This window comes from Crinia signifera, chromosome 1, assembly GCF_055691185.1.
Source record: "Crinia signifera chromosome 1, ASM5569118v1, whole genome shotgun sequence".
Lineage (NCBI taxonomy): Eukaryota > Metazoa > Chordata > Amphibia > Anura > Myobatrachidae > Crinia > Crinia signifera.
The window spans coordinates 121,928,881-121,950,116 of NC_139217.1; the positions used below are offsets into that span (position 1 = coordinate 121,928,881).

The 21,236-nt window shown below is 44.8% G+C and overlaps 1 protein-coding gene across 1 annotated transcript in view; it reads right to left on the minus strand.

Annotated features, from left to right (window-relative positions):
* Positions 1-14,199, minus strand: part of NAF1 (nuclear assembly factor 1 ribonucleoprotein) — an 83,260-nt gene extending 69,061 nt beyond the window's left edge. Inside the window, exons 1-2 of the mRNA XM_083172711.1 lie at positions 13,987-14,199; positions 9,364-9,872 (exon numbers count right to left, since the gene is read on the minus strand). Of these exons, the coding sequence (XP_083028837.1) occupies positions 9,364-9,866 (503 nt within the window). The 5' untranslated portion in view covers positions 9,867-9,872; positions 13,987-14,199. The remainder of the gene's footprint in view (positions 1-9,363; positions 9,873-13,986) is intronic.
* Between the last annotated feature and the right edge of the window lie 7,037 nt (positions 14,200-21,236).

Below are 21,236 nucleotides of genomic sequence, written 5' to 3' on the forward strand. Positions count from 1 at the left end.
TTTTCCATTTAATTTCTATCCACTACGCGGATTTTGTTTTTCTGGTCACGAATATACGGCGGAGTATCCAGCTCAGGGAATAGAACACCATGGTTCAGCAGGTAGTGATGCCTTCCAGTGGAGAAACGCTGAAAGCGACTTTAGTGCGACTGTCGCCACAGAAACAGTTTGCGCGACTCTAGAAAGTTAGAGAGGGGGTACCTGTCAGCCATCACTATATGATTGCTGCCGCTGCTGTCTCTCTCCCCGGGGGCCGGTCCTTGCGGCGGATACACAGTCAGTGTCGGCGGTCCCTCTGGCGCAGGGGAAATAGTACTATTTCCCCTGCGCCAGAGGGACCGCCGACACTGACTTCCCATCAGCCGCAAGGACCGGCCGCCGGGGGGAGATACAGCAGTGGCAGCGCCGTGTCAGCTGGCCGCTGACAGGTACCCCATCTCCCCTCAGTATACGCAGGGACCCCGCTCCTCCTGCAGCACGTGGGGACAGCTTCCCCAGCGCTGCACGCTGTGGACCCGCTGCGGGTGCCTGCACCCGCAGCGGGACCATTTACACCGCCATTTACACGGGTCCCATCCGGGTTCTACCCAGGTCAGGACCTGGGTAGAGGACCTGTGTAAATGGACACGGATACCCCCCATTTACACCGCAGAGGATCCGGGTCTGACCCGCCGCTGACCCAGATTTTTCGGCGGTGTAAAAGGGGTATAATTCTTCACTCCCCATGCTTTAGGCCTTGTGCCTCGCTCGGCGCACTTCACCAATCATAATTGTAGTCAACATGGATAGTAAAGTAAGAAGAATTCTAAAAAAAAAAATTATTATATGTGTGTCAGTCTGTGAAAAAGGCATGTGATGCCGAAACAGATCTGTCGACTGCCAATTTGACTAATGAAGTCGTGCATACATGGGTGACTATGTTCTTAAATTCCCAAAGTGTTCCCTGCTATTTTTTGGAAATCTGAATGTATCTGGCTGATACCTGAATTACCTATATAAAAATTTGTGATGGATTCACATTGATTCAAACTGAGTGCTGTCTCGTTTATATCCTCGGATAGATAGATAGAGATATATATCCATCCAATCCCAACAGGGACAATAACGGCACTCAAGGAGACGACCAGCTTTACAAACAGGTGTATTTAGGAGGACGTTTTGGGGTATGAGCCCCTTCTTCAGCTCCAAACCTACAGCAATATACAATACATAAGTGCAGACATTTATACTTACAACAATCACCGCCTGACGCCCGGGACTCGCCATCCGCCTCCACTGTCAGAATCGGAAGTTGTCAGCACCAGCTTCCGCCCGCTGACACGCACCCAGTTGCTAAGCAACAGTGAGCGTGCGTCTCACGGTGCAGGAAGCCGCCCGCCCCACAACTCCAACTCTCCACATAGATGCGCTCACCCCCGGCGCCAGTGACATACAATAACTTCAAATAACATGAGTAATTGGCACCATATGAAGTATGGCAGTCCAGTGCCACTGCCCACCACAACATATACCATGACTACAGGTTTTTACACCCTATCCTGCCTGCCATGATACACAATGCTAGTGGATTACCGGCACGACACACCACACCAATGGGCACTTTAATACTCATGAAAAAAACATACATACATGAATAAAAAATACAAAGGACAGAAAAAACACGCATAAAGCAGAAGTTATAGAAAACATATGCCTAATGTAAATTAGAGACCAGCAATGTAACATAACATGACATCAAACTATTCCAATTTAGTTTGTCATTAAGTCCTCCGGGGCGATGGCGCGCGGGGGGGGGGGGGGGGGGGGGTGCGGAACACACACAATTCCTTGCTGGGTGCAGTCAGCCTCTCTCCTCTGTTGTCACCTCCAGGCGAGGGAGCTGCCACACCGGGAAACACCGTGGTGGGGGTCGTCTGCTTCCCTCATCTGGCCACACAATGGCTGCGCCCCTTTACCGCCTCTCCGGTGAATGGGAGCTCCACATGAGTGCGACCATCCCCGGCCCTACCGGAAGTGTGTCTTTAGACCATGTCCACCTATTGCATGTTAACCTATTGACAGTCTATCTAGACTTCAACCGAAACCAATTGTAAGCAACGGATTTGTATTCCTTGGTTCCATTGAAAGCTTCTTCGAGCCCTAAGTTAAATCTTCAATTGTGGATTACCTGTTTAATTTGATCACTAAAAGCATACTTACCTACCTTTCTTCCCCCTCCTGAGGGTGGGAGAAACCTAGCCGAATAATTGAGTAATTGTGGCTCCACCCCCTGCTATGTGCTGCAAAAACTAACAGGCACTGTTTAGTAGGAACATGACATGATTCAGCGCAATGAGTCCCTCTGTCTTCCCCTAGACCATCCATTTACAGAGAACAAGTGGGAAAACAGGGGCTCTTTTCTACTCCAAAATTAATGTGCCCCAGTGCACAAATCAAGGACTATAAAGACATGGTTTGAAGAGTTCCAGAAGAAACTGATCGGCCCGTATAGAGCCCTGACCTCAACCCTATCCAGCACCTTTGGGATGAACTGGGATGGAAATTGTAAGCCAAGTCTTCCTCACCAAACATCAGTGCAGGCTATTCGGAAGGTATCTGGTGTCCCACTGCATTGTAAAGGTTAGAAGTCACCAGTGTGCATGCAATTTGGTAAAGTTCCATGGTGAGGGCTTGGCCTGACAACTGATGGAGCATGGGCAGTTTGTTTAAAATAATCAGTTTGGAGTACGGTTTATATTATAAAAGCCTAATGCAGATCCCAGTTATTTCCAGTCTTATTAATGACAAGGCATAGATTTGCAGTGTTTGTGGTAATAGTTTGGGTTAATTGACCCAAACTATTACCACAAACACTGCAAATCTGTGCCTCGTCATTAATAATCTCAGAACTGCTACTCACTGGAAATGTATTTGCCATCTACAAAGTTCTAGTTGTTCTGGCCAGATGCACATTAGTCAGATTTCTGTATCTGGGATTTCTCCTAGTCTCAGATATTTCTTTACACTCCACAGACAAGCTGGGTTATGCAAACCACAGTAGTCCTTTTAAACTACATTCTTTGCAAGAAACCATTTTGCAAAGTATAAGTAGCCTTCCCTAAAAGGCACAGCAGAAAGTACTGTATTTGGATTGCAGCACTAGGGTTGTGCACTTAATTCAGGTCATTACTTGACCAATTCTAAAACCACACACAGCGCAGTATGTGGCAGCACATAACAAATCTTGGCAAACTGAGCATGTGCAGTAGAAACACTGCATGGAAATTTTTGTAAAGCTTTCTACATTTAGCTGAACTGATTGTTGCAGAGGCTACTGACAGAAAAGTCAGGAACCATTGTATACCCTCCTCCGCAGCCTAACCAATCCCCCTTAGTGATGACCCCCCCCCCCTTTTAATTGCCTAACCCAGGGGTGGGGAACCTTTTGTGCCAAGGACCGTTTGTATGGGGAAAATAATCTTTCGGGGGCCATAGGTAAAAATTTCTCTTATAAATTGTCCTGCTGCAGCACACTCCGGCTGCCGTTAACTAGAACAGACAGTCTCCGGCTGCTGTTGATTAAGAGGAATCTCGCGAGAACTACCGACCTCTCGCGAGAATTCCCCTGTACTCGACTCCCGGCAAAGCTGCCAGACGGGTGGGAGGGCCACTCAGACCAGCTATACGGTCCCCAGGCCTGAGGTTCCCCACCACCTAATTGTATAGCCAGAGAAATCATATCTGGCTTTGGTTTTTCATATATATATATATATATTCAATGTTTTATGTGTGTCCAATTGAGACCTTATTTTAGATTTTAGAGCTATTAAAAGTTAAATTTTAGTAAAACAACCATGGGCACTAGCCCACAACGCCCTTACTTCTACGCATATAGGCGGAGTCTTCCCCTAGATGCACAACCCCCAGTATACCAATCTCAAAATAAATTCAATCATTTAAAAGAGTGCCCCAACAAAAAGAGTCCCTCTTATCTTTCTCTGTTCTAACTAATCTCAATCTCATGGGAGCACCTCCACACATTACCTGCCTAATAAAACACAACATTTTATTTATATTATTATTATTATTATCTGTGGACCAACATACCTGTATCTAATTAGTATCAGATCTTCTACACTTGTGCACTTGGTTTTTCCCCTCCCCCCTACAAACATAGTTCCCCACCACTGGCCTAACCCCTTCTCAAAGCCTAAACCTCCCCTCCCCTATCCAACAATCCCCAAACGTGACCTAACTACTAGCCCCTTTCATACTTATGATTGGAATGCCAGCTGTCAAGATTCTAGTTTCGGCATTTCCAGTGTGGTCATATTCCAGCACCGGCATTGTAGACTCTGGTCGTGATTCAGACAACTGAATTTCGTCTGCCGGCATACCGTCCGCTGGCATGATGAACGCACCCCCCTGGGACCTACTGCAGCATGGAAACCATTTTTGAAGGTCACCCATTGTTATGAGCAAGGAAAGTTAATCATGATCAGGAACAATAATTTGAATAAAATGCACAAAAAAAACCCTCCTAATCTTCAGTTTTAAATATAACTACAAAAAGGTGAGTGTGCTAAACAATGACAAAGAATCTAAAAAGACCACGCGATGCAGAAGTAATCGTAATTGTATTTTTTTGTCAGAACAGCAACATGCAGGTTTGTGCTCATGTCTAAAAGTTTTTAGAACAACCTTTTTTTCCCAGAGCATCAGGCTTATAAAGTAAATAGAGCATAACTGAAACAGAAGCTACGCTAAGCCTCTGGTTGTTAAAGGTTCATCTGAAAAAAAAATTCCCTGAAGACTTCGTACTGAAAATACAATATAACCATGCTTGCTTCCACAGTGTAAATGTACTAGCACCTGCAAGCCTTCACCAGTAAAAAACAGCCAGTCTGTGTGCAGGCCAATTTCATTCCAAGCAAAAACTGAAGATCTGGTTTCCCATAAGATTTGGAATTCAGGTGCTAAAAAGGAGGGGATTTTTTTTTTAAGGAGATAAGCCAATTTGTTTTTAATGTTCTCTGTAAATGGAAGTTTTAGGATTTTAGATATACAGAGCTAAGTGAAAAAACAAGAAATGGTGCATGAAACTAAAATACATATATGTTCTAATGCTTTTAGCAACAGTTTCTAAATGCCCACTGTACGCCTTCTTCGTAAGCAGACCTAGAAAAGCCTTCATGTATTATGGAGGAAGAAATTTTTATCATTCAGCTACAATTTTTAATAAAGCACTTATGGGGCAATGCAATCATTTTGTCAGCAGCCCTAATTAACGGGCACCTGATAAAATAATTCAATTGTTGCTCCGTTCAGCAGAAAGTGCGGACATGTCTGCTCACAGGCTGAGGGGAGCAAAAATGGACTAAAGTATTGGATGTCTAAATGGTACTTTTCATGTTGCAGCCGGGACTTAGTCAGGTTTAGGTACATTATGCTTGGATATTTAATTATATCCAGCATTAAGCCACACGGCTAAAGCATGGATTCTGGGTTCAGTGCTCAAAGCTGTGCAATATCCATTCATAGTAATCCAGTGGTACGCCCCCAAAATTTACTGTGCACCTGTTATCATCTGGAAAGGTCAACAGAAATGAGCATTAAGTGCACCCCAAGGGCTCAACACGAGCAGTAACTGAACATGCCTGAACTCTTCACCTGTGAGCTAATAGCATTTTTTGTCATTTAGGCCCTTATTCAGATCTGATTGCAGTACAAATTTATTCCCAAAATGGACAAAACTATGTGCACTGCAGGTGGGGCAGATGTAACATGTACAGAGAGAGTTAAATTTGGGTCAGGTGTGTTGAAACTGAAAACTAAATTGCAGTGTAAAAATAATGCAGCCTGTATTTACCCTGCACAGAAACAAAATAACACACCAATCATCTCTCTCTCTGCACATGTTACATCTGCCCCACCTGCAGTGCACATGGTTTTACAGATTTTGAGAACAAATTTGTACTGTGATCAGATCTGAATTAGGGCCCTAGTGTGTATCCAGCTTACATCCCACTGTTAATAAAATTTCCGCAATGAGCAACAACCTCCTGACCACATAATACCGTAATACGTGCATGACTGCTATTGGAGGGGAGGGGAGGGGAGGGGGGGGGGGGGTGCAATCATGATTGTGCGCAAGGTCTTTCTGATGAATGGCCAGTTTACAGTTAAGCAACTTAAATGGGCTGGACCTCTGCCTAGTGTCCAATTTGTTCAAAGTGCACTAGGGCAGTGTGTACATACAATCTTCACAGGACTTTAATTCAGCAGACAAGTGTTATAAGCAGTGGCGACTCTTACCATTTAGGAGGAGGGGGGCTGCGCAATGCAGGTACCCCCCCCCCCCCTCAAGACATCCTGGCCACCAGTCTTCTGCATGTGCAGTAACTTCATATTGCATACCTTTGCAGCAGCCCCCGGAGGCTTAGTCCAGTTCCCGGGTATGGCGCATGCGCAGTATCATCTGTGGTACTGCACATAACCAGATTTGGGGGCTGCCATGCATTTGCGCAGAGAGAGGCATCCTGCAGGGAGGGAACCCCTACCAATGGGACTGCCTTGAGTGACTGGCAGGTCGGACTTCCAAAAGTACGTCACTGGCAGTCACATTGAAGCCAGAACATGGCTTGACTTTAGACAGTGGTGAATTTTACCTGGGGGGGCTGCAGCCCATAGGTAAAAGAAACGTCACTGGTAATAAGGAAAGACGTTCTAGCATTGAAAGCTTTTATGGAATCTATGAGCTGTAGAATTGAATTGCTGTTAATTTGGTGATGAATTTGTCCATTAGATTTTGCATAAGAAGTTACATGGTCTCAGGTGTGGCTCGGACAATTTCCCCCTAAGATAGGGAGGCTTTTACCATTTCAAGTGAAGAATCTGAGCCCAAGGTAGCTGGCATAAAATAATCTTCCATATTAGACTAGGGGCCTGATTCAGAGTTGATCGCTAATACACTGAGGGGTAGACTTATTAAGCTCGGTGAAGTGATAAAGTGTCTGGTTTTTATCACCGGCCAATCAGCTCCTACTTGTCATTTTTTAAACCAAGCCTGTAACTTCACAGTTAGGAGCTGATTTGCCAGTGATAAAAACCAGACACTTGATCACTTCACCGAGCTTAATAAATCACTTAACATGCCCTTAATGTGGAAAATTTAATATTGTAACGCACTGGGCTTTAGGTCTAATAAAAAGGATCATTTACAATGCAGAGAAACAAAGACACCCAAATCTAAAGGTGCCCATACACTTTACAATATTTCTTTGAGCTTGATCGCATTGCATGCGATTTGCGTGCAATGCGATCCGAAGCTAGTTCAAAAAGCACAGGCTGCACAGACTTTATGTGCTGTGCGATGCCCGTGGGAGTGCACATCGCACGGCACCTTTGCACCGTGTATGGGCACCTTTACTGTTTCTGCACAGGTTACATTTGCCCCAAATGCAGTGCACCTGGTTTTGCTTAGCGATCCTTACTAAATTAGGCCCAACGGTGTTCGGTTAGGTAAAGGAACATGGGTCCTGCTGTTGGTGAAAACCCCACACTGCAGGCAAGCTACCACTGGAATAGCCTTTACCCACCAAAATATCAAGTCTGATACAATATTTGGAATACTGGATCAAATGTCTGGTGAAGCGATAAATTGTAAGGTGATAACATATCGGCAATTCAGCTCCTAAGTGTCAAGTTATAGACTGGGCTTAAAAAAAAACGGTTAGGATGCGAATGGCTGCTGACTTTATCAGGCTTAATACAGCAGCAAAAGTGTTCTATTCTGTGTCAGATTCGGAAGAGAGGGGATTATTTTGGTTCACTCCTGGCAAATTCCTTCTTAGATGGACAAAACCATGTGCACTGCAGGGGAGCAGGCATAAAATGTGCCGAATTAGATTTGGGTGAGTTTTTTTGTTTTTGTGCAGGGAAAATACTGACTGCTTTATTTTTTCACTGCGATATAGATCTCACTTTGAAGTAAAACCCCACCAAATCTATCTCTTTCTGTACAAGTAACATCCACCCCACCTGCAGTGCACATCATTTTGTCCATCTAAGAAGGAATTTGCCAGGACTGAACCAAAATAACCCCCATAGACCTTTCTGACTGCGGCTACAACCCAGGTTATTCTTGGGCCGGAGCAATCACTCTTCTGCCAGCTGGAGAGGATATTATCTTGAAGCACTTGGAAATTCATTTCTCCTGAGGATTTGGTCAAAACCAGAACGGTCTGGATTCCAGAATGCCGGAGCTGCAAGGCATCAGTCACAACTGGCATCAGGGAGAGAATACAAATGAAGGGATTGGGGCAAAAACTAGAACAGTCCGGACCAAATGAGGTGGCTGCAATCTCTCCCTCCCCGATGACAGCCATCACATACACAGTTCTATTTTTACCCAGTGCTGTAAATGGAACCCAGGACGGATGTCCCGGGTTACGCTGTACCTTAACCAGAGTCCAACCCTTGTCACTAACTGGGTAGTAACCGGGGGGTATGGGACACTATTACACCAAGCTGCATTCGGGATAATCACACATCTGTCTGCATCCCTGCAATGGAATTTGTGCGGCAGAGTTTGTGCTTTCGGCAAGGCTGCATTAACCTGCTCGCTAGGCTGCGACAACATACAGCTTAGCGAGCAGGTATGAATCGGGCCCTAAGTGATCAAACACAAGCAGAGATTAACCTACTCCTACATGTAGCGAGCATCATACATTGATCCTACAGTGGTTACAAGGGCTATTTCACACGCGACGGCTCCTGCCGGATGGCAAAATCCCGCACGGCCAGGACGCCGTGCCGCACACAGTAGTTTACAATGGAGGGGATGGCCACAGCCCGGCAGCCGTCACTTCCAGTAGTTGGATCCGACTGCAACCAGGAGGCCAGGCCGTCCCGTGTGAATGGACACAATTGTGTCCATTATTAACTACAGTGTGCGGCTCGGCTTTTCCCCGTCCGGCAGGAGCCGGAGCGTGTGAAATAGCCCTAAGTGTTCAATAATGAGCCACACCGAGTGCTCCATTGGGCACCATATGCTGGTGCACACAACAATTGAATTCCTTCCTATGATTTTATGCAGATCTTATTTCAATTACTGAAGTGTTCAGCTCTTAATCATGCATACATCTCAGACCAGACAATGGGGCAGATGTATTAAGCCTTAACAAGAGATAAATGCAAGTGTGATAAGGAGAGATAAACGTCCAGCCCATCAGCTCCTTACTGACTTTTTTCATATACAGTCTGTAACATGGCAGTTAGCAGGTGATTGGCTGGACGTTTATCTCTCCTTATCACCCTTGTTAAAGCTTAAAACATCTGCCCCAATATCTCAAACACAATATTAATGATGGTCCGGTAACCTACCTGTCAGAAGAGTCCTCTCCTGAAGAACCTTCTTCAACCTTAGAAGAAACGTTCATGTCCACTGTAATACAAGATGGAGGGCATATGGTTTCTCCAACACTTCCATTAGGTTCAGCCACAGTGCGGTTTTTAAAATGCATGCCTCCTAGTTGTTCATCGACTTCCATTACTTCTGCCTGTAGATCACGTGGCAGAGACTGAACAGAGACAGCCGGTTTCTCACTTTCAGAGACTGTGAAAGGTAACTGCATTCCATTGTTATTATTAACAGTTGTTATATTATCAAGTGCAGCAATTGCTTTTTCAGATACAACCTGCCCATCAGCACAAGTTTCTTTTTCTGAGTTACAATGTATGAAATCATTATTGCACCCAGACAATGGACTTTTGTTAGAAGAGTCTGTTACAGATCGTTTTTTCTCTTGACACACAGAGAGGATATCATTGTTTTGTAGAATACAGTCAGCTTCGACAACTGAATGAATTTCCTCTGCTTTCTCCATAGTATTCTACAAAAAAAAAAATCAAGATATAAAATACACATGCAAATGACTTGCGCAACAAACTTATAAGTCAGTGATGGGTAACCTTGACACTCCAGCTGTTGTTGAACTACACATCCCAGCATGCCCTGCTACAGTTTTAGTTTTACAGATTTTGTGTAATATCGCGGGATATATGGTCGCTAAGCGGCCATATTGCCCACGATGGGAGTGTGCACGCTCCCGTTTTTACCCCTGTAGTGATCACTGGTCGCAGGAACATGCTCCTGCGACCAGCTGATTACCACTGCCGGGCTCCCCCCGGCAGTTTCTTTTTCATCAGCGACCATCTTTGGTCGCTAATGAAAAGGAGAAACTGAGCAATATATGGCTTAGCAATATATCTCCCCCGTGTGTATGGGGCTTTAGAAGCAGTTTGCCAAAGCTGTCAATCACCAGTTGCATTGTCGTTAAAACCAGACTGTTTTAAAACATTAACAAGAGTAAATGTTAACCAGGCTTGTTGACAATGCGCTAATTAGGAAATCTACCATTGATCTTTAAGAGGATTTCTCTTTCCCTAGGTAGCCAGTGCGCCAAATTTTGCATCTTTCAAATGGTACATGATATATTGATTTTGGTTGAGTATAAAGGGAGATTTAGGTGAGCGGGCTCTGTTTTAGGTGTCAGGTCAGGGAAGGAAAAAGACTGCACAGCGGTTTGCTAGCAGCAATGGCGGTAATGTAGCAGTGCTGTTAATCTTTTTAGCGTGTGGAATCCCCCATGTTTTTAATATACTGAGCGGATTCAGTGCAGCTGAAATGTGGAACATGTAAATGGGATATTGTCAACGTTTTTCATACACTGATCACATACAGTGCCGTGGAATAGTTGAGCGTGTAAACGTGATATTTCAATTTTTTATTTTGACTAGAACGTAATCAAACAATTGGTACCTCATTTATCGATTTTGGTATGAAGTATGAAGGGAGAAAAAGGGTGCGTCACGAAAAATCACCCAGGAATGTTGCATCATATATGTTATTTATAAATGTTCCAATAATATTGACATTGCTGCTGATACATAATTGACCGTGCAAATATATAGTATGATTGAGCATGGGGTGAATTCATTTGTAAGCAGATTTGAACATGTAGGACAGTTACAATACTGCCAAATTCAAATGTTTTCCCTACATGGCTACATATCTATATGCCTGGGTATATTTACTGAGAAATGGATATCTATGAGGGTATGTTGCACTATAACTGAATATATTATACTATACAATATAATATGGGTATAAAATGCCAGTGAGTATTCTAAGCTTAACCAACACATCCCATAGTATTAACCCTTTCAAGTCCAACATCTAGTCAGCCTCAGCAGCCCTAGCACTAGTAACAGATCCAATTTGGAGCCACTTTAAAATAATAACATTAACATTGTTCAACATTCAATGTAGACCATTTTTTAATGAAAAATAAAAAAAATACAATTAATTTAAACATTTAAACCAGACTGTTTGAATTGTGAAAAAAAAAAAAATTGGACTGCGAAAGGTTAAGGGGCATACACATGAAGTGCTCTTTTCCCAAAGATCTCGCTTAGAAAGTAAGCACAGATTGGTCCGTGTGTAGGCCCCCGAGCAATGCCAATGCATGATTTCATCAGTCCATGCAGGCAAAAGCTAGTAATTGCTCAGTGTGTATGCACCGAGCGATTTTCTGTGGCAGGAAACTGGGAGTCGCAATTCAAATGGGTTATTATTGTGCTAATCACACACAAATACTATGTGTTTGCCACAAATATCAGCTAACCCCAGCTTACCCCATCTAAATTCCTGGATAAACCACAGACTGCACTCATTTCTTCTCAAACCACAGGATGCTGTGAGAAGAATGTTCACCCCCAATGTTAAATGGAACAACAATTGAACTGCTATGTGTTGTACCCCCTATAGGCAGCTTTAGGGGAAAACAACTGAATTGCCTCCTGTAACACTGAGGCATCAGATGCGCCCGAGGCTGGGAGCAGCACACTGAGGCATTCAAGTTCAGATAATGGGTCCCCCTGAGCAGCATAAACTGCATCAGAACACTATCCTAGGGACAGTCATCGGAAGTCCACCATCAAATAATGGCTGGGTTTCAGCCTAATCTTTCTATGGTAAATGACCACCACATCAAAAGAATTGGATAGGAAAAAGTAATATGATTTGAGCATGTGCAAATATCTTCAGCAGGGCACGCATGCGCAGAAGCACTGCAGCATGGCTGGTCAGGGCGCGGGACCTTCAGGCAGGGCTGGACTGGCCATCTGGCAAATGCCCGCTGCCTCGAGTCCTGGGCTTCAATCACTGTGCCCGACGCCGCCCCTGCATGACATGTAACTTGCCTGAGCCCGCCCAGCTGCCTCCTGGTCGTCACTATCTAGGCTGAGCTCGGACAAGTACAAGCGCTGCCTGGGAAACGTCAGCGCTGCCAGCATGAAGACAGAGCTGCTGCCAGAGGGAAGGCGGAAGTGCGGGTGGAGGTTGTAGCACCGGGACTCGGGAGGATTGCAGCGACATAGGGCAGGTGTCAGTGACCGGCAGGAGACTTGCCAACATGCAGAACCAAAGAGCCTCCCCACAGGTCGGTGTGATGTCAAGCACCTGCTGCTCTGCCTGTCACACCGGGGCTGGCTAAAAAAGCCATGGTTGGTGGTGTAATATTGCGAACATGACGCAGCCGCACCTGACCCGCCGGCACTGCCATCCAGTCTGAGGGGGGGGGGGAGCTGAGGGGATGGCCATGTGAGTCATCATGCATCATTCATTTCCCCATGCATTACGGTGTGTGCGTCCTAATAATGTGCAATGGGCATTGCGGTGTGTGCGTCCTAATAATGTGCAATGGGCATTGCGGTGTGTGCGTCCTAATAATGTGCAATGGGCATTGCGGTGTGTGCGTCCTAATAATGTGCAATGGGCATTGCGGTGTGTGCGTCCTAATAATGTGCAATGGGCATTACGGTGTGTGCGTCCTAATAATGTGCAATGGGCATTACGGTGTGTGCGTCCTAATAATGTGCAATGGGCATTACGGTGTGTGCGTCCTAATAATGTGCAATGGGCATTACGGTGTGCGCGTCCTAGTAATGTGCAATGGGCATTACGGTGTGCGCGTCCTAATAATGTGCAATGGGCATTACGGTGTGTGCGTCCTAATAATGTGCAATGGGCATTACGGTGTGTGCGTCCTAATAATGTGTAATTGGCATTACGGTGTGTGCGTCCTAATAATGTGTAATTGGCATTACGGTGTGTGCGTCCTAATAATGTGTAATGGGCATTACGGTGTGTGCGTCCTAATGTGTAATGGGCATTACGGTGTGTGCGTCCTAATGTGTAATGGGCATTACGGTGTGTGCGTCCTAATGTGTAATGGGCATTACGGTGTGTTCCATAATGTGTAATGTCTTCTTTTTCTGATGCCACACCTCCTTTCCATGAGGCCACACACCCTTTTGCCACGCATGGGTCTCATCTGCTGCAGGTGGGCCTGTGTTGTCAAAATGCCAGGGACGATTTCTGTTCCCAGTACGGGCCTGACATCAGGTCACCAAATGTTTACCATTTCATTTCGGCAAACATAGGAAGGCCGCCATCGAATGGTAAAAGTACTACCATCAAATAAAAATCATTGATGGCTAAGAAACATCGCACAGTCCATCACTACACTATCCACATGGACATCCATTGAGAATACCGGCCTAGAGTATTGTGAGAGCAGCAAAATGAATCACTGTGTCGGAAAGTGCAAGGGTACCTGTGTTAATGATGTTCTGAAGCAGTTTAGTTATAGTCTAACCCAGGGGGTCTCATGTTCAAAAGTTGAGCAAGTCATATACAGGAGGCTGGATATAGACTATACAACACTAGGGGGTTATACGGATGATACAGGGAACAGTGCACTGTACTGTATAACACTGGCTCCTGTTTTCTGAAGGCTGGACACCATGTTAAAGCAGACATGATGACATTCGGATATATGTACACCGGGGATAGAAGCCATGTGCCTGAGTGCTACACTGTACAGAATTAGTACTGCCAGTGCTGTAAATGCCCCATGCATCGGGGTGCAGCACGATACTTACCCAGGTGCGGATGGGGTTCCCGCAGCCTCACATACCCCGCTCCGACAACAGCCGTCACTCTGGTACACACACTACACGCGGGCAGCACGGGGAAACCTGGCTAACCCGGACAGCACACGCGGCTCAGCTTTGCGTTCCTAGCCTCGATCTGAGCCACGCCGCATTCTGCGCCTCTCCATTGGTTCTCTGCAAACGCAACTCGTTTTCTCTAATTATGTCCCGCCTCCTATCGTGCACACGCACGTGACGTCTCCTCCTAACCACTGTGCTGCTGGGCTGGACCGCTGCTGCTGTTGTCTCTGCCTGCTGCTCTGCTGCCTTTTGCCGGCAGATGAGGTAGCTGAAGCTGTTGGTAAAAATACCACCAGTACCATACCTCCCAATATGACCCTCTCCAGGAGGGACACATTGCTCTGCTCCTGGACTTTCCTCTGGGCCAGATTCTCTAAATGTGTGTACACACTTGTACAATTTAGACTATATTAAAATTAAAGCAGCCCATACACGCTGCGATGCGGGCTGTGCGTTCTGTGCTTTGAGGTGCGCGCTCCCGCGGCACCTCATCGCACAGTACAAAAAGTATGTACTTGCACATACTTTTTATACTTTGTTTTCATCACATTGCATCGCATTGCATGCACAACGCATGCACAGGCAATGCAATGTGATCCGTGCTTGTTAAGCACGGAACGCACGCCCGTATTGGGGCGTGTATGAGCAGCATTAAGCAGCCCATACACGCTGCTTTGTGGGCGTGCTTTCCGTGCTGTACTAGCACGGATCACATTGCATTGCATTGCATGTGCATCCGTTGTGCAAGCACATACTTTTTGTACTTAGGTTTCATCAAATTGCATCGCATTGCATGCACAACGGATGCACATGCAATGTGATCCGTGCTATTACAGCACGGAAAGCACGCCCTCATAGCAGCGTGGGCGTGCTTTCTGTGCTGTACTAGCACAGATCACATTGCATTGCATGTGCATCCGTTGTGCGTGCAATGTGATGAAACCGAAGTACAAAAAGTATGTGCAAGCACATACTTTTTGTACTTCGGTTTCATCACATTGCATCGCATTGCATGCACAACGGATGCACATGCAATGCAATGTGATCCGTGCTAGTACAGCACGTCCACAAAGCAGCGTGTATGGGCTGCTTATGGGCTGCTTTAAGGTGCCCACAGACGCATCAATTATCAAATGCGTTTTGTACTTTTTAAGCACAAATTGCATCTTATGTACAATTATTGGATGGTGTTTATGGGCTTGTGCGATGCGATCCGCGTTCCCAGGAGCCCGATATTGTATGTCTAAAAAAGTACATGCTGCACGTACTTTTTAGACTACATCTAAAATTTAACATTACAAACATGGGTTCATCACATCGCATAGCATGCATCCAAGTGCACATTGCATCACAAGCTGGAAGAAAAATTGTATAGAACCATTGTACAGACAAAAATGCATAGCACAGTACAATTGTAGCGTCTGTGGGCACCTTTAGACTATGCATACAATTTAGACTTTATAGTGCAGACCTGCACTATATAGTCTATGCAGCCAAGACTTTCTGGCTGCGATACGGGAGCGCGCATCGGGATGGCAAGGGCCCATACAATCTGCATGCGATCCAGATGAGATTTTGAGTCAAAATCTCATGCACATTGTACAAGTGTGTACACACCATTAGCTTCACAAGTGATAAAATAGAGAGTGATAAACAGCCAGCCAATTGGCTCCTACCTGCCATATCACAGACTGTGTTTGAAAAATGTCAGACAGGAGCTGATTGGCTGGCTGTTTATCACTCTCCATTTTATCACTTTTGAAGCTTAGAGAATCTGGCCCAATGTATGATTAACATCACCTGTGTTGAACAGGTTCATTTATAAGAAAGGTGCTTCAGTATAGGTGATGGCAATCACACATTAAGAGGGGAAGTGCAGGAGCAAAGCAATGCGTCCCTCCTGGAGAGGATCATGTTGGGAGGTATGCAGTACGAGGGTTAGGTCTAAAGGTCCATACACACACAAGGATGTGTCACATCATTAACTACCATTGTTCATTTTCACCCTCAGCATTGCAGGTGATCACTGGTGCATGACGGATGACAAACGACCACAAACGATGCAGGACCTTTTTCTATTGAAAAAACAAACAATGTTAACGACCATAGCCAAATTGACGTGCATGCATGGACTATCGCTATGGTTTTAAAGACCCGCGGGTACGCACATCGTTAGTAGTCGTCCGTCATTCACAGCATTACATTACTAGACGATGTTTAAAAGATTCGAAGTCGTTCTGGGTTGTTAAGGAGGTGATTTATAATGGGGTTATCCATCATCATTAAGAAGACATCGTAGTGTGTGTATGGGCCTTAAATTCTAGTGGGCTAAGGGACCTCCTGACCTCACAGGGGTGGAGAGAGGAGGAGCAAGGTCGAAAGAAGGGTCCCAAACGGACCCTCGTGGGCTCGCTTTGCTCGCCACGCTTCGTGCATGGTGGGTGGCTTCGCTCATCACCTGGTTACTAAAGGCAACCAGTGGTGGCGTGGATAGTGAACGAGCAAGCCCCTCGGCCTTGCTCCTCCCTCTGGGCGTGGAAGGTCCTTTAGCCCACTACAATTTAGCATCTACCCCAGTACGAGTACAGAGCTCGCTGGCTGCTGGTCTGTATCTTTCTGCTGAAATACAGAAGAACCACAGTGGAGAGTGGCACGTTTTGTGCTATGTGCCTCCTTATGGTTTGCTTAGGTAATGAAACTTACGTAGCAGGGGTAATGCCACAGTACTACGGATAGGTCTAATATTTTCAAGTTGGAGAACAGACCATCATGTGAGGGGGGAAGAGAAATGCCTGAACATGGTAGCAAAAATGGACCTCGTGGACTTGCTTCGCTCGCTACACTTTGGGCACAGCGACAAGTGAAGTGGAACGGTTACTAAAGGTGGGGTTTTATGAGCTATAGGCAGTAAGGGATTCATCTTTCCAAAATGAACAGGTCATAAGGGACACACTACAGCCAAAAGCATCTTAATGACAGTTGACTCCTTGTTCAAAATATATTGCTTTAACATTATCGTTATCCTTATGTAAACAAATCCTTGGAAGAAAAGGTAAAAATTACCTTATAGTTATAAGAGAGTTATGTAACATATGTACATAGCATTCACAAGTAATTTAGACTCCATAAGACAACTGGATGGGAGCCTGAAGGTGCCATTCAGAGTCCTGTTACTCGACCCTGTCCACACAGTCACTGCCGGATACATACAAAAGTACAATAATGGAAAAGGTAGGATACAAGAGAGAAAATTCCTCAGTTAAATAGAACACAACTCACAATGTGGAGTTGAGACCAATTGGGCATACACACAGGGCAATTTGAGGGCATTTTCTAAACAATCTTTCTAGATCGCTTAGAAAATGCCCCTACATCACTCTATGTGTAGGGGTCATAATGATGTGTCACAGCCTCAGCATTAAGAGAAAGCAATAACAAAGTTAACATGGAAAAAACAGCTAGGTGTAATGCTGAGTGGCAGATGAATAGCTTGGTAAGCCAGAAGTGGGAGTTCTGCTGGAGTACTGCACACCACAGGAGAAATGTCAGGGCCTCAGAGATCTGCAAAGAGCCCTAAAACACTTCACACTGGAAGGTCAGGCACATAGTTCAGTGAGCGTGTCTGTACAAAACTGCAGGCATACCTCCTACTACTATTGCAATGTATGGGGGGACTTAGACCAGAGCCATACCTAGACATTTTGGTGCACTATGCCAGAAAGGCAATTGTTCCCCCTATACTTAAAATAGGGACAGTGTGTGCCGTCAGCATGCCTAGAATGTAGGGGCACAGCACCCACAACATCTTGCCATCCTACATTTGGAATAAGTGACACACACACACAACCCTTGCCCCCCTGGTACTGAAACTTACAAGCCAACCCCTTCATTTGGCTCTAGCTCTTAGTACCAGTTATCTGTCTCAGGGGAGGTGGTCAGCAGCCATCCGATCACTGCTGGACAGAGTGATCTAAACCAGTAAACTTTGACAACATATATATATATATATATATATATATATATATATATATATATATATACAAACACAGGGGGGGGGCAGCACTCACTACAACAAACTAACTCACCTTAACATTCAAATAATCAATTAAATAAATAATGGGGTTTTAGGTCATGAATTAATCAATGCATTTAAGCTTGGAAGCCCATCGCCAAGGGGCACCATTTCACTGCAAGTCCTACACTAACAACTGTTTTTTTTAGGAACCTGGCAACTTCTTACACATAGTTAAAATTAATGTGTTTTAATACTAATTCAGGTGCTGTGTTTGGGATTGTCTCACCTTTAAAAGCCATAAAGGTACTTGGCAGTTGAGCTTTAACCCAAGAAAAAAAACACATGTTCATTTTAGCTATGATGTGTAAGCAGTTGCCAGGTTCCTAAGAAAACCAGTTGTTAGTGTAGGACTTGCAGTGAAATGGGGTCCCTTGGCGATGGGCTGCAAGCTATTTGATTATTTGGATGTTAAGGTGAGTTAGTTTGTTGTAGTGAGTGCTGGGCTCCCTGTGTTTGTATAGATATATATATAGTCGACTTCCAGAGGCGGGCACCCACGGACTTTCTGTCAAAAATGACTCACTCTTACAAGAGTTTAGTAGCAAGCTTTCGGGCTTTTATTGTAGCCCTTCGTCAGGCAACACATATAGTAGCTGGGGAGTGTGCCCATCATCTGGATTCTTTTATATATATATATATATATATATATATATATAGATAGATAGATAGATAGATAGATAGATAGATAGATAGATAGATAGATAAAAAAGGAAAGAATAGAAGTGTGATCGGTACTTATGTAGTATCTGGGCTGCCGATTTTTTGATTGTATGCCTTAAGTTAAGGCATACAATCAGATGCGATGCGATGCGATGACCCGATTTTTCCATAGGATTCAATGTTAAAATGGACTGAGTCCATTTTAACATGGAATTCAATGGGAAAAAGGGGTCCTTTTCATACCCCTACTATCCAAGTGGGCATGGAGTTGGATATAAACCTGTGGCGAGCATAGCGAGCCACCGAGCCCGAAGCGTGGCGAGCGAAGCGAGCCCCGCGAGGGGCCGGTATTCTGTGTCCCCTCGCGGGGCTCGCTTCGCTCGCCACGCTTTGGGCTCGGTGGCTCGCTACGCTCGCCACAGGTTTATATCCAACTCCATGCCCACTTGGATAGTAGGGGTATGAAAAGGACCCCTTTTTCCCATTGAATTCCATGTTAAAATGGACTCAGTCCATTTTAACATTGAATCCTATGGAAAAATCGGGTCATCGCATCGCATCGTATGCGATGCGATGCGATATCGCATCGCATCGCATCTGATTGTATGCCTTAACTTAAGGCATACAATCAAAAAATCGGCAGCCCAGATACTACATAAGTACCGAATTCCATGTTAAAATGGACTCAGTCCATTTTAACATTGAATCCTATGGAAAAATCGGGTCATCGCATCGCATCGTATGCGATGCGATATCGCATCGCATCTGATTGTATGCCTTAACTTAAGGCATACAATCAAAAAATCGGCAGCCCAGATACTACATAAGTACCGTGTGATCTAGATATTTCACCACTTATATATTTCAATGATAATTCCAACGTATAAAAAACTGTATTTATTCCAATTCATTACACCGACAAAATTCAAATAAAGACTTGGTACATGATTCAATGAGTGATCCAACATCCAAATACAATTTATTTATTATTTATTTATTTGCAGTTTCTTATATAGCGCAGCAGATTCCGTTGCGCTTTACAATAGTAAACAGTGATAAAACAAACTGGGTAACAACAGACAGACATGGAGGTAGGAGGGCCCTGCTGCAAGCTTACAATCTATAGGGATATAGGAGGGAAACACAAGGACAGGCACCAGTAATAGCATAGCAGTCCCAACAAGTTACAAGTCCAGAAGGGAAGCTATATAATACATAAGTGCCTCAGAGGGTTATGCGTGTAGAACTTAAATATGATAGGCTTGCCTGAAGAGGTGAGTTTTCAGGGAACGCTTGAAAGTTTGGAGGCTAGCGGAGAGTCTAATTGTGCATGGAAGGGCATTCCATAGGATGGGAGCAGCCCGATGAAAGTCCTGTAATAGTGAATGGGAGCTAGTGATCCGCTCAGATGAGAGACGCAAATCTTGTGCAGAGCGGAGTGGTCGAGATGGGAGATATTGTGTGATAAGTGCAGAGATATATGCTGGTGCAGTATGGTTAATAGCTTTATATGCAAGTAGAAGTGTTTTATATTGAATACGGTAATATACAGGCAACCAATGGAGGGACTGGCAGAGCGGATCAGCAGACGATGAGCGTCTTGCAAGGAAGATCAGCCTAGCAGCAGCATTTAAAATGGATTGCAGTGGTGAGAGTCTGTTCTTGGGAAGTCCAGTTAGGAGACTATTGCAATAATCAATGCGGGATATAATGAGTGCATGGATAAGAGATTTAGTAGTGTCTTGTGTGAGATACGGTCGTATTTTGGATATGTTTTTTAGATGCATGTAACATGATTTGGAGACAGATTGAATGTGGGGAACAAAGGACAGGTCAGAGTCGAGGGTGACCCCTAAGCAACGAGCTTGTTGGGTAGGGTAGATTGTCGAGTTGTCAACAGTGATGGAGATATCAGGATGGTAACTGTTCTTAGTTGGCGGGAATATAAGTAATTCAGTTTTGGAAATATTGAGTTTGAGTTGGCGAGAAGACATCCAAAGTGAGATGGCAGAGAGACATTCAGAGACTCGGCCCAAAACCACTGGTGACAACTCTGGGGTTGATAGATAGATTTGAGTATCATCCGCATATAAGTGATACTGAAATCCGAAGGAGCTGATTAGTTTGCCAAGCGAGGAGGTATAGATTGAGAAAAGCAGAGGACCTAAGACTGAGCCTTGCGGAACTCCGACTGACAGAGGTAGTGAAGAGGAAGTAGAGTCAGAGAAGCGAACAGTGAAAGAGCGATCAGATAGGTAAGATGTGAACCAGGAAAGGGCTGTATCATTAAGACCTAGGGAGTGTAGTGTTTGTAAAAGGAGAGTGTGATCCACAGTGTCAAACGCAGCAGAAAGATCTAGAAGAATAAGCAGTGAGTAATGGCCTTTAGACTTAGCTGTTACCAGATCATTAACCACTTTAGTCAGTGCTGTCTCAGTGGAGT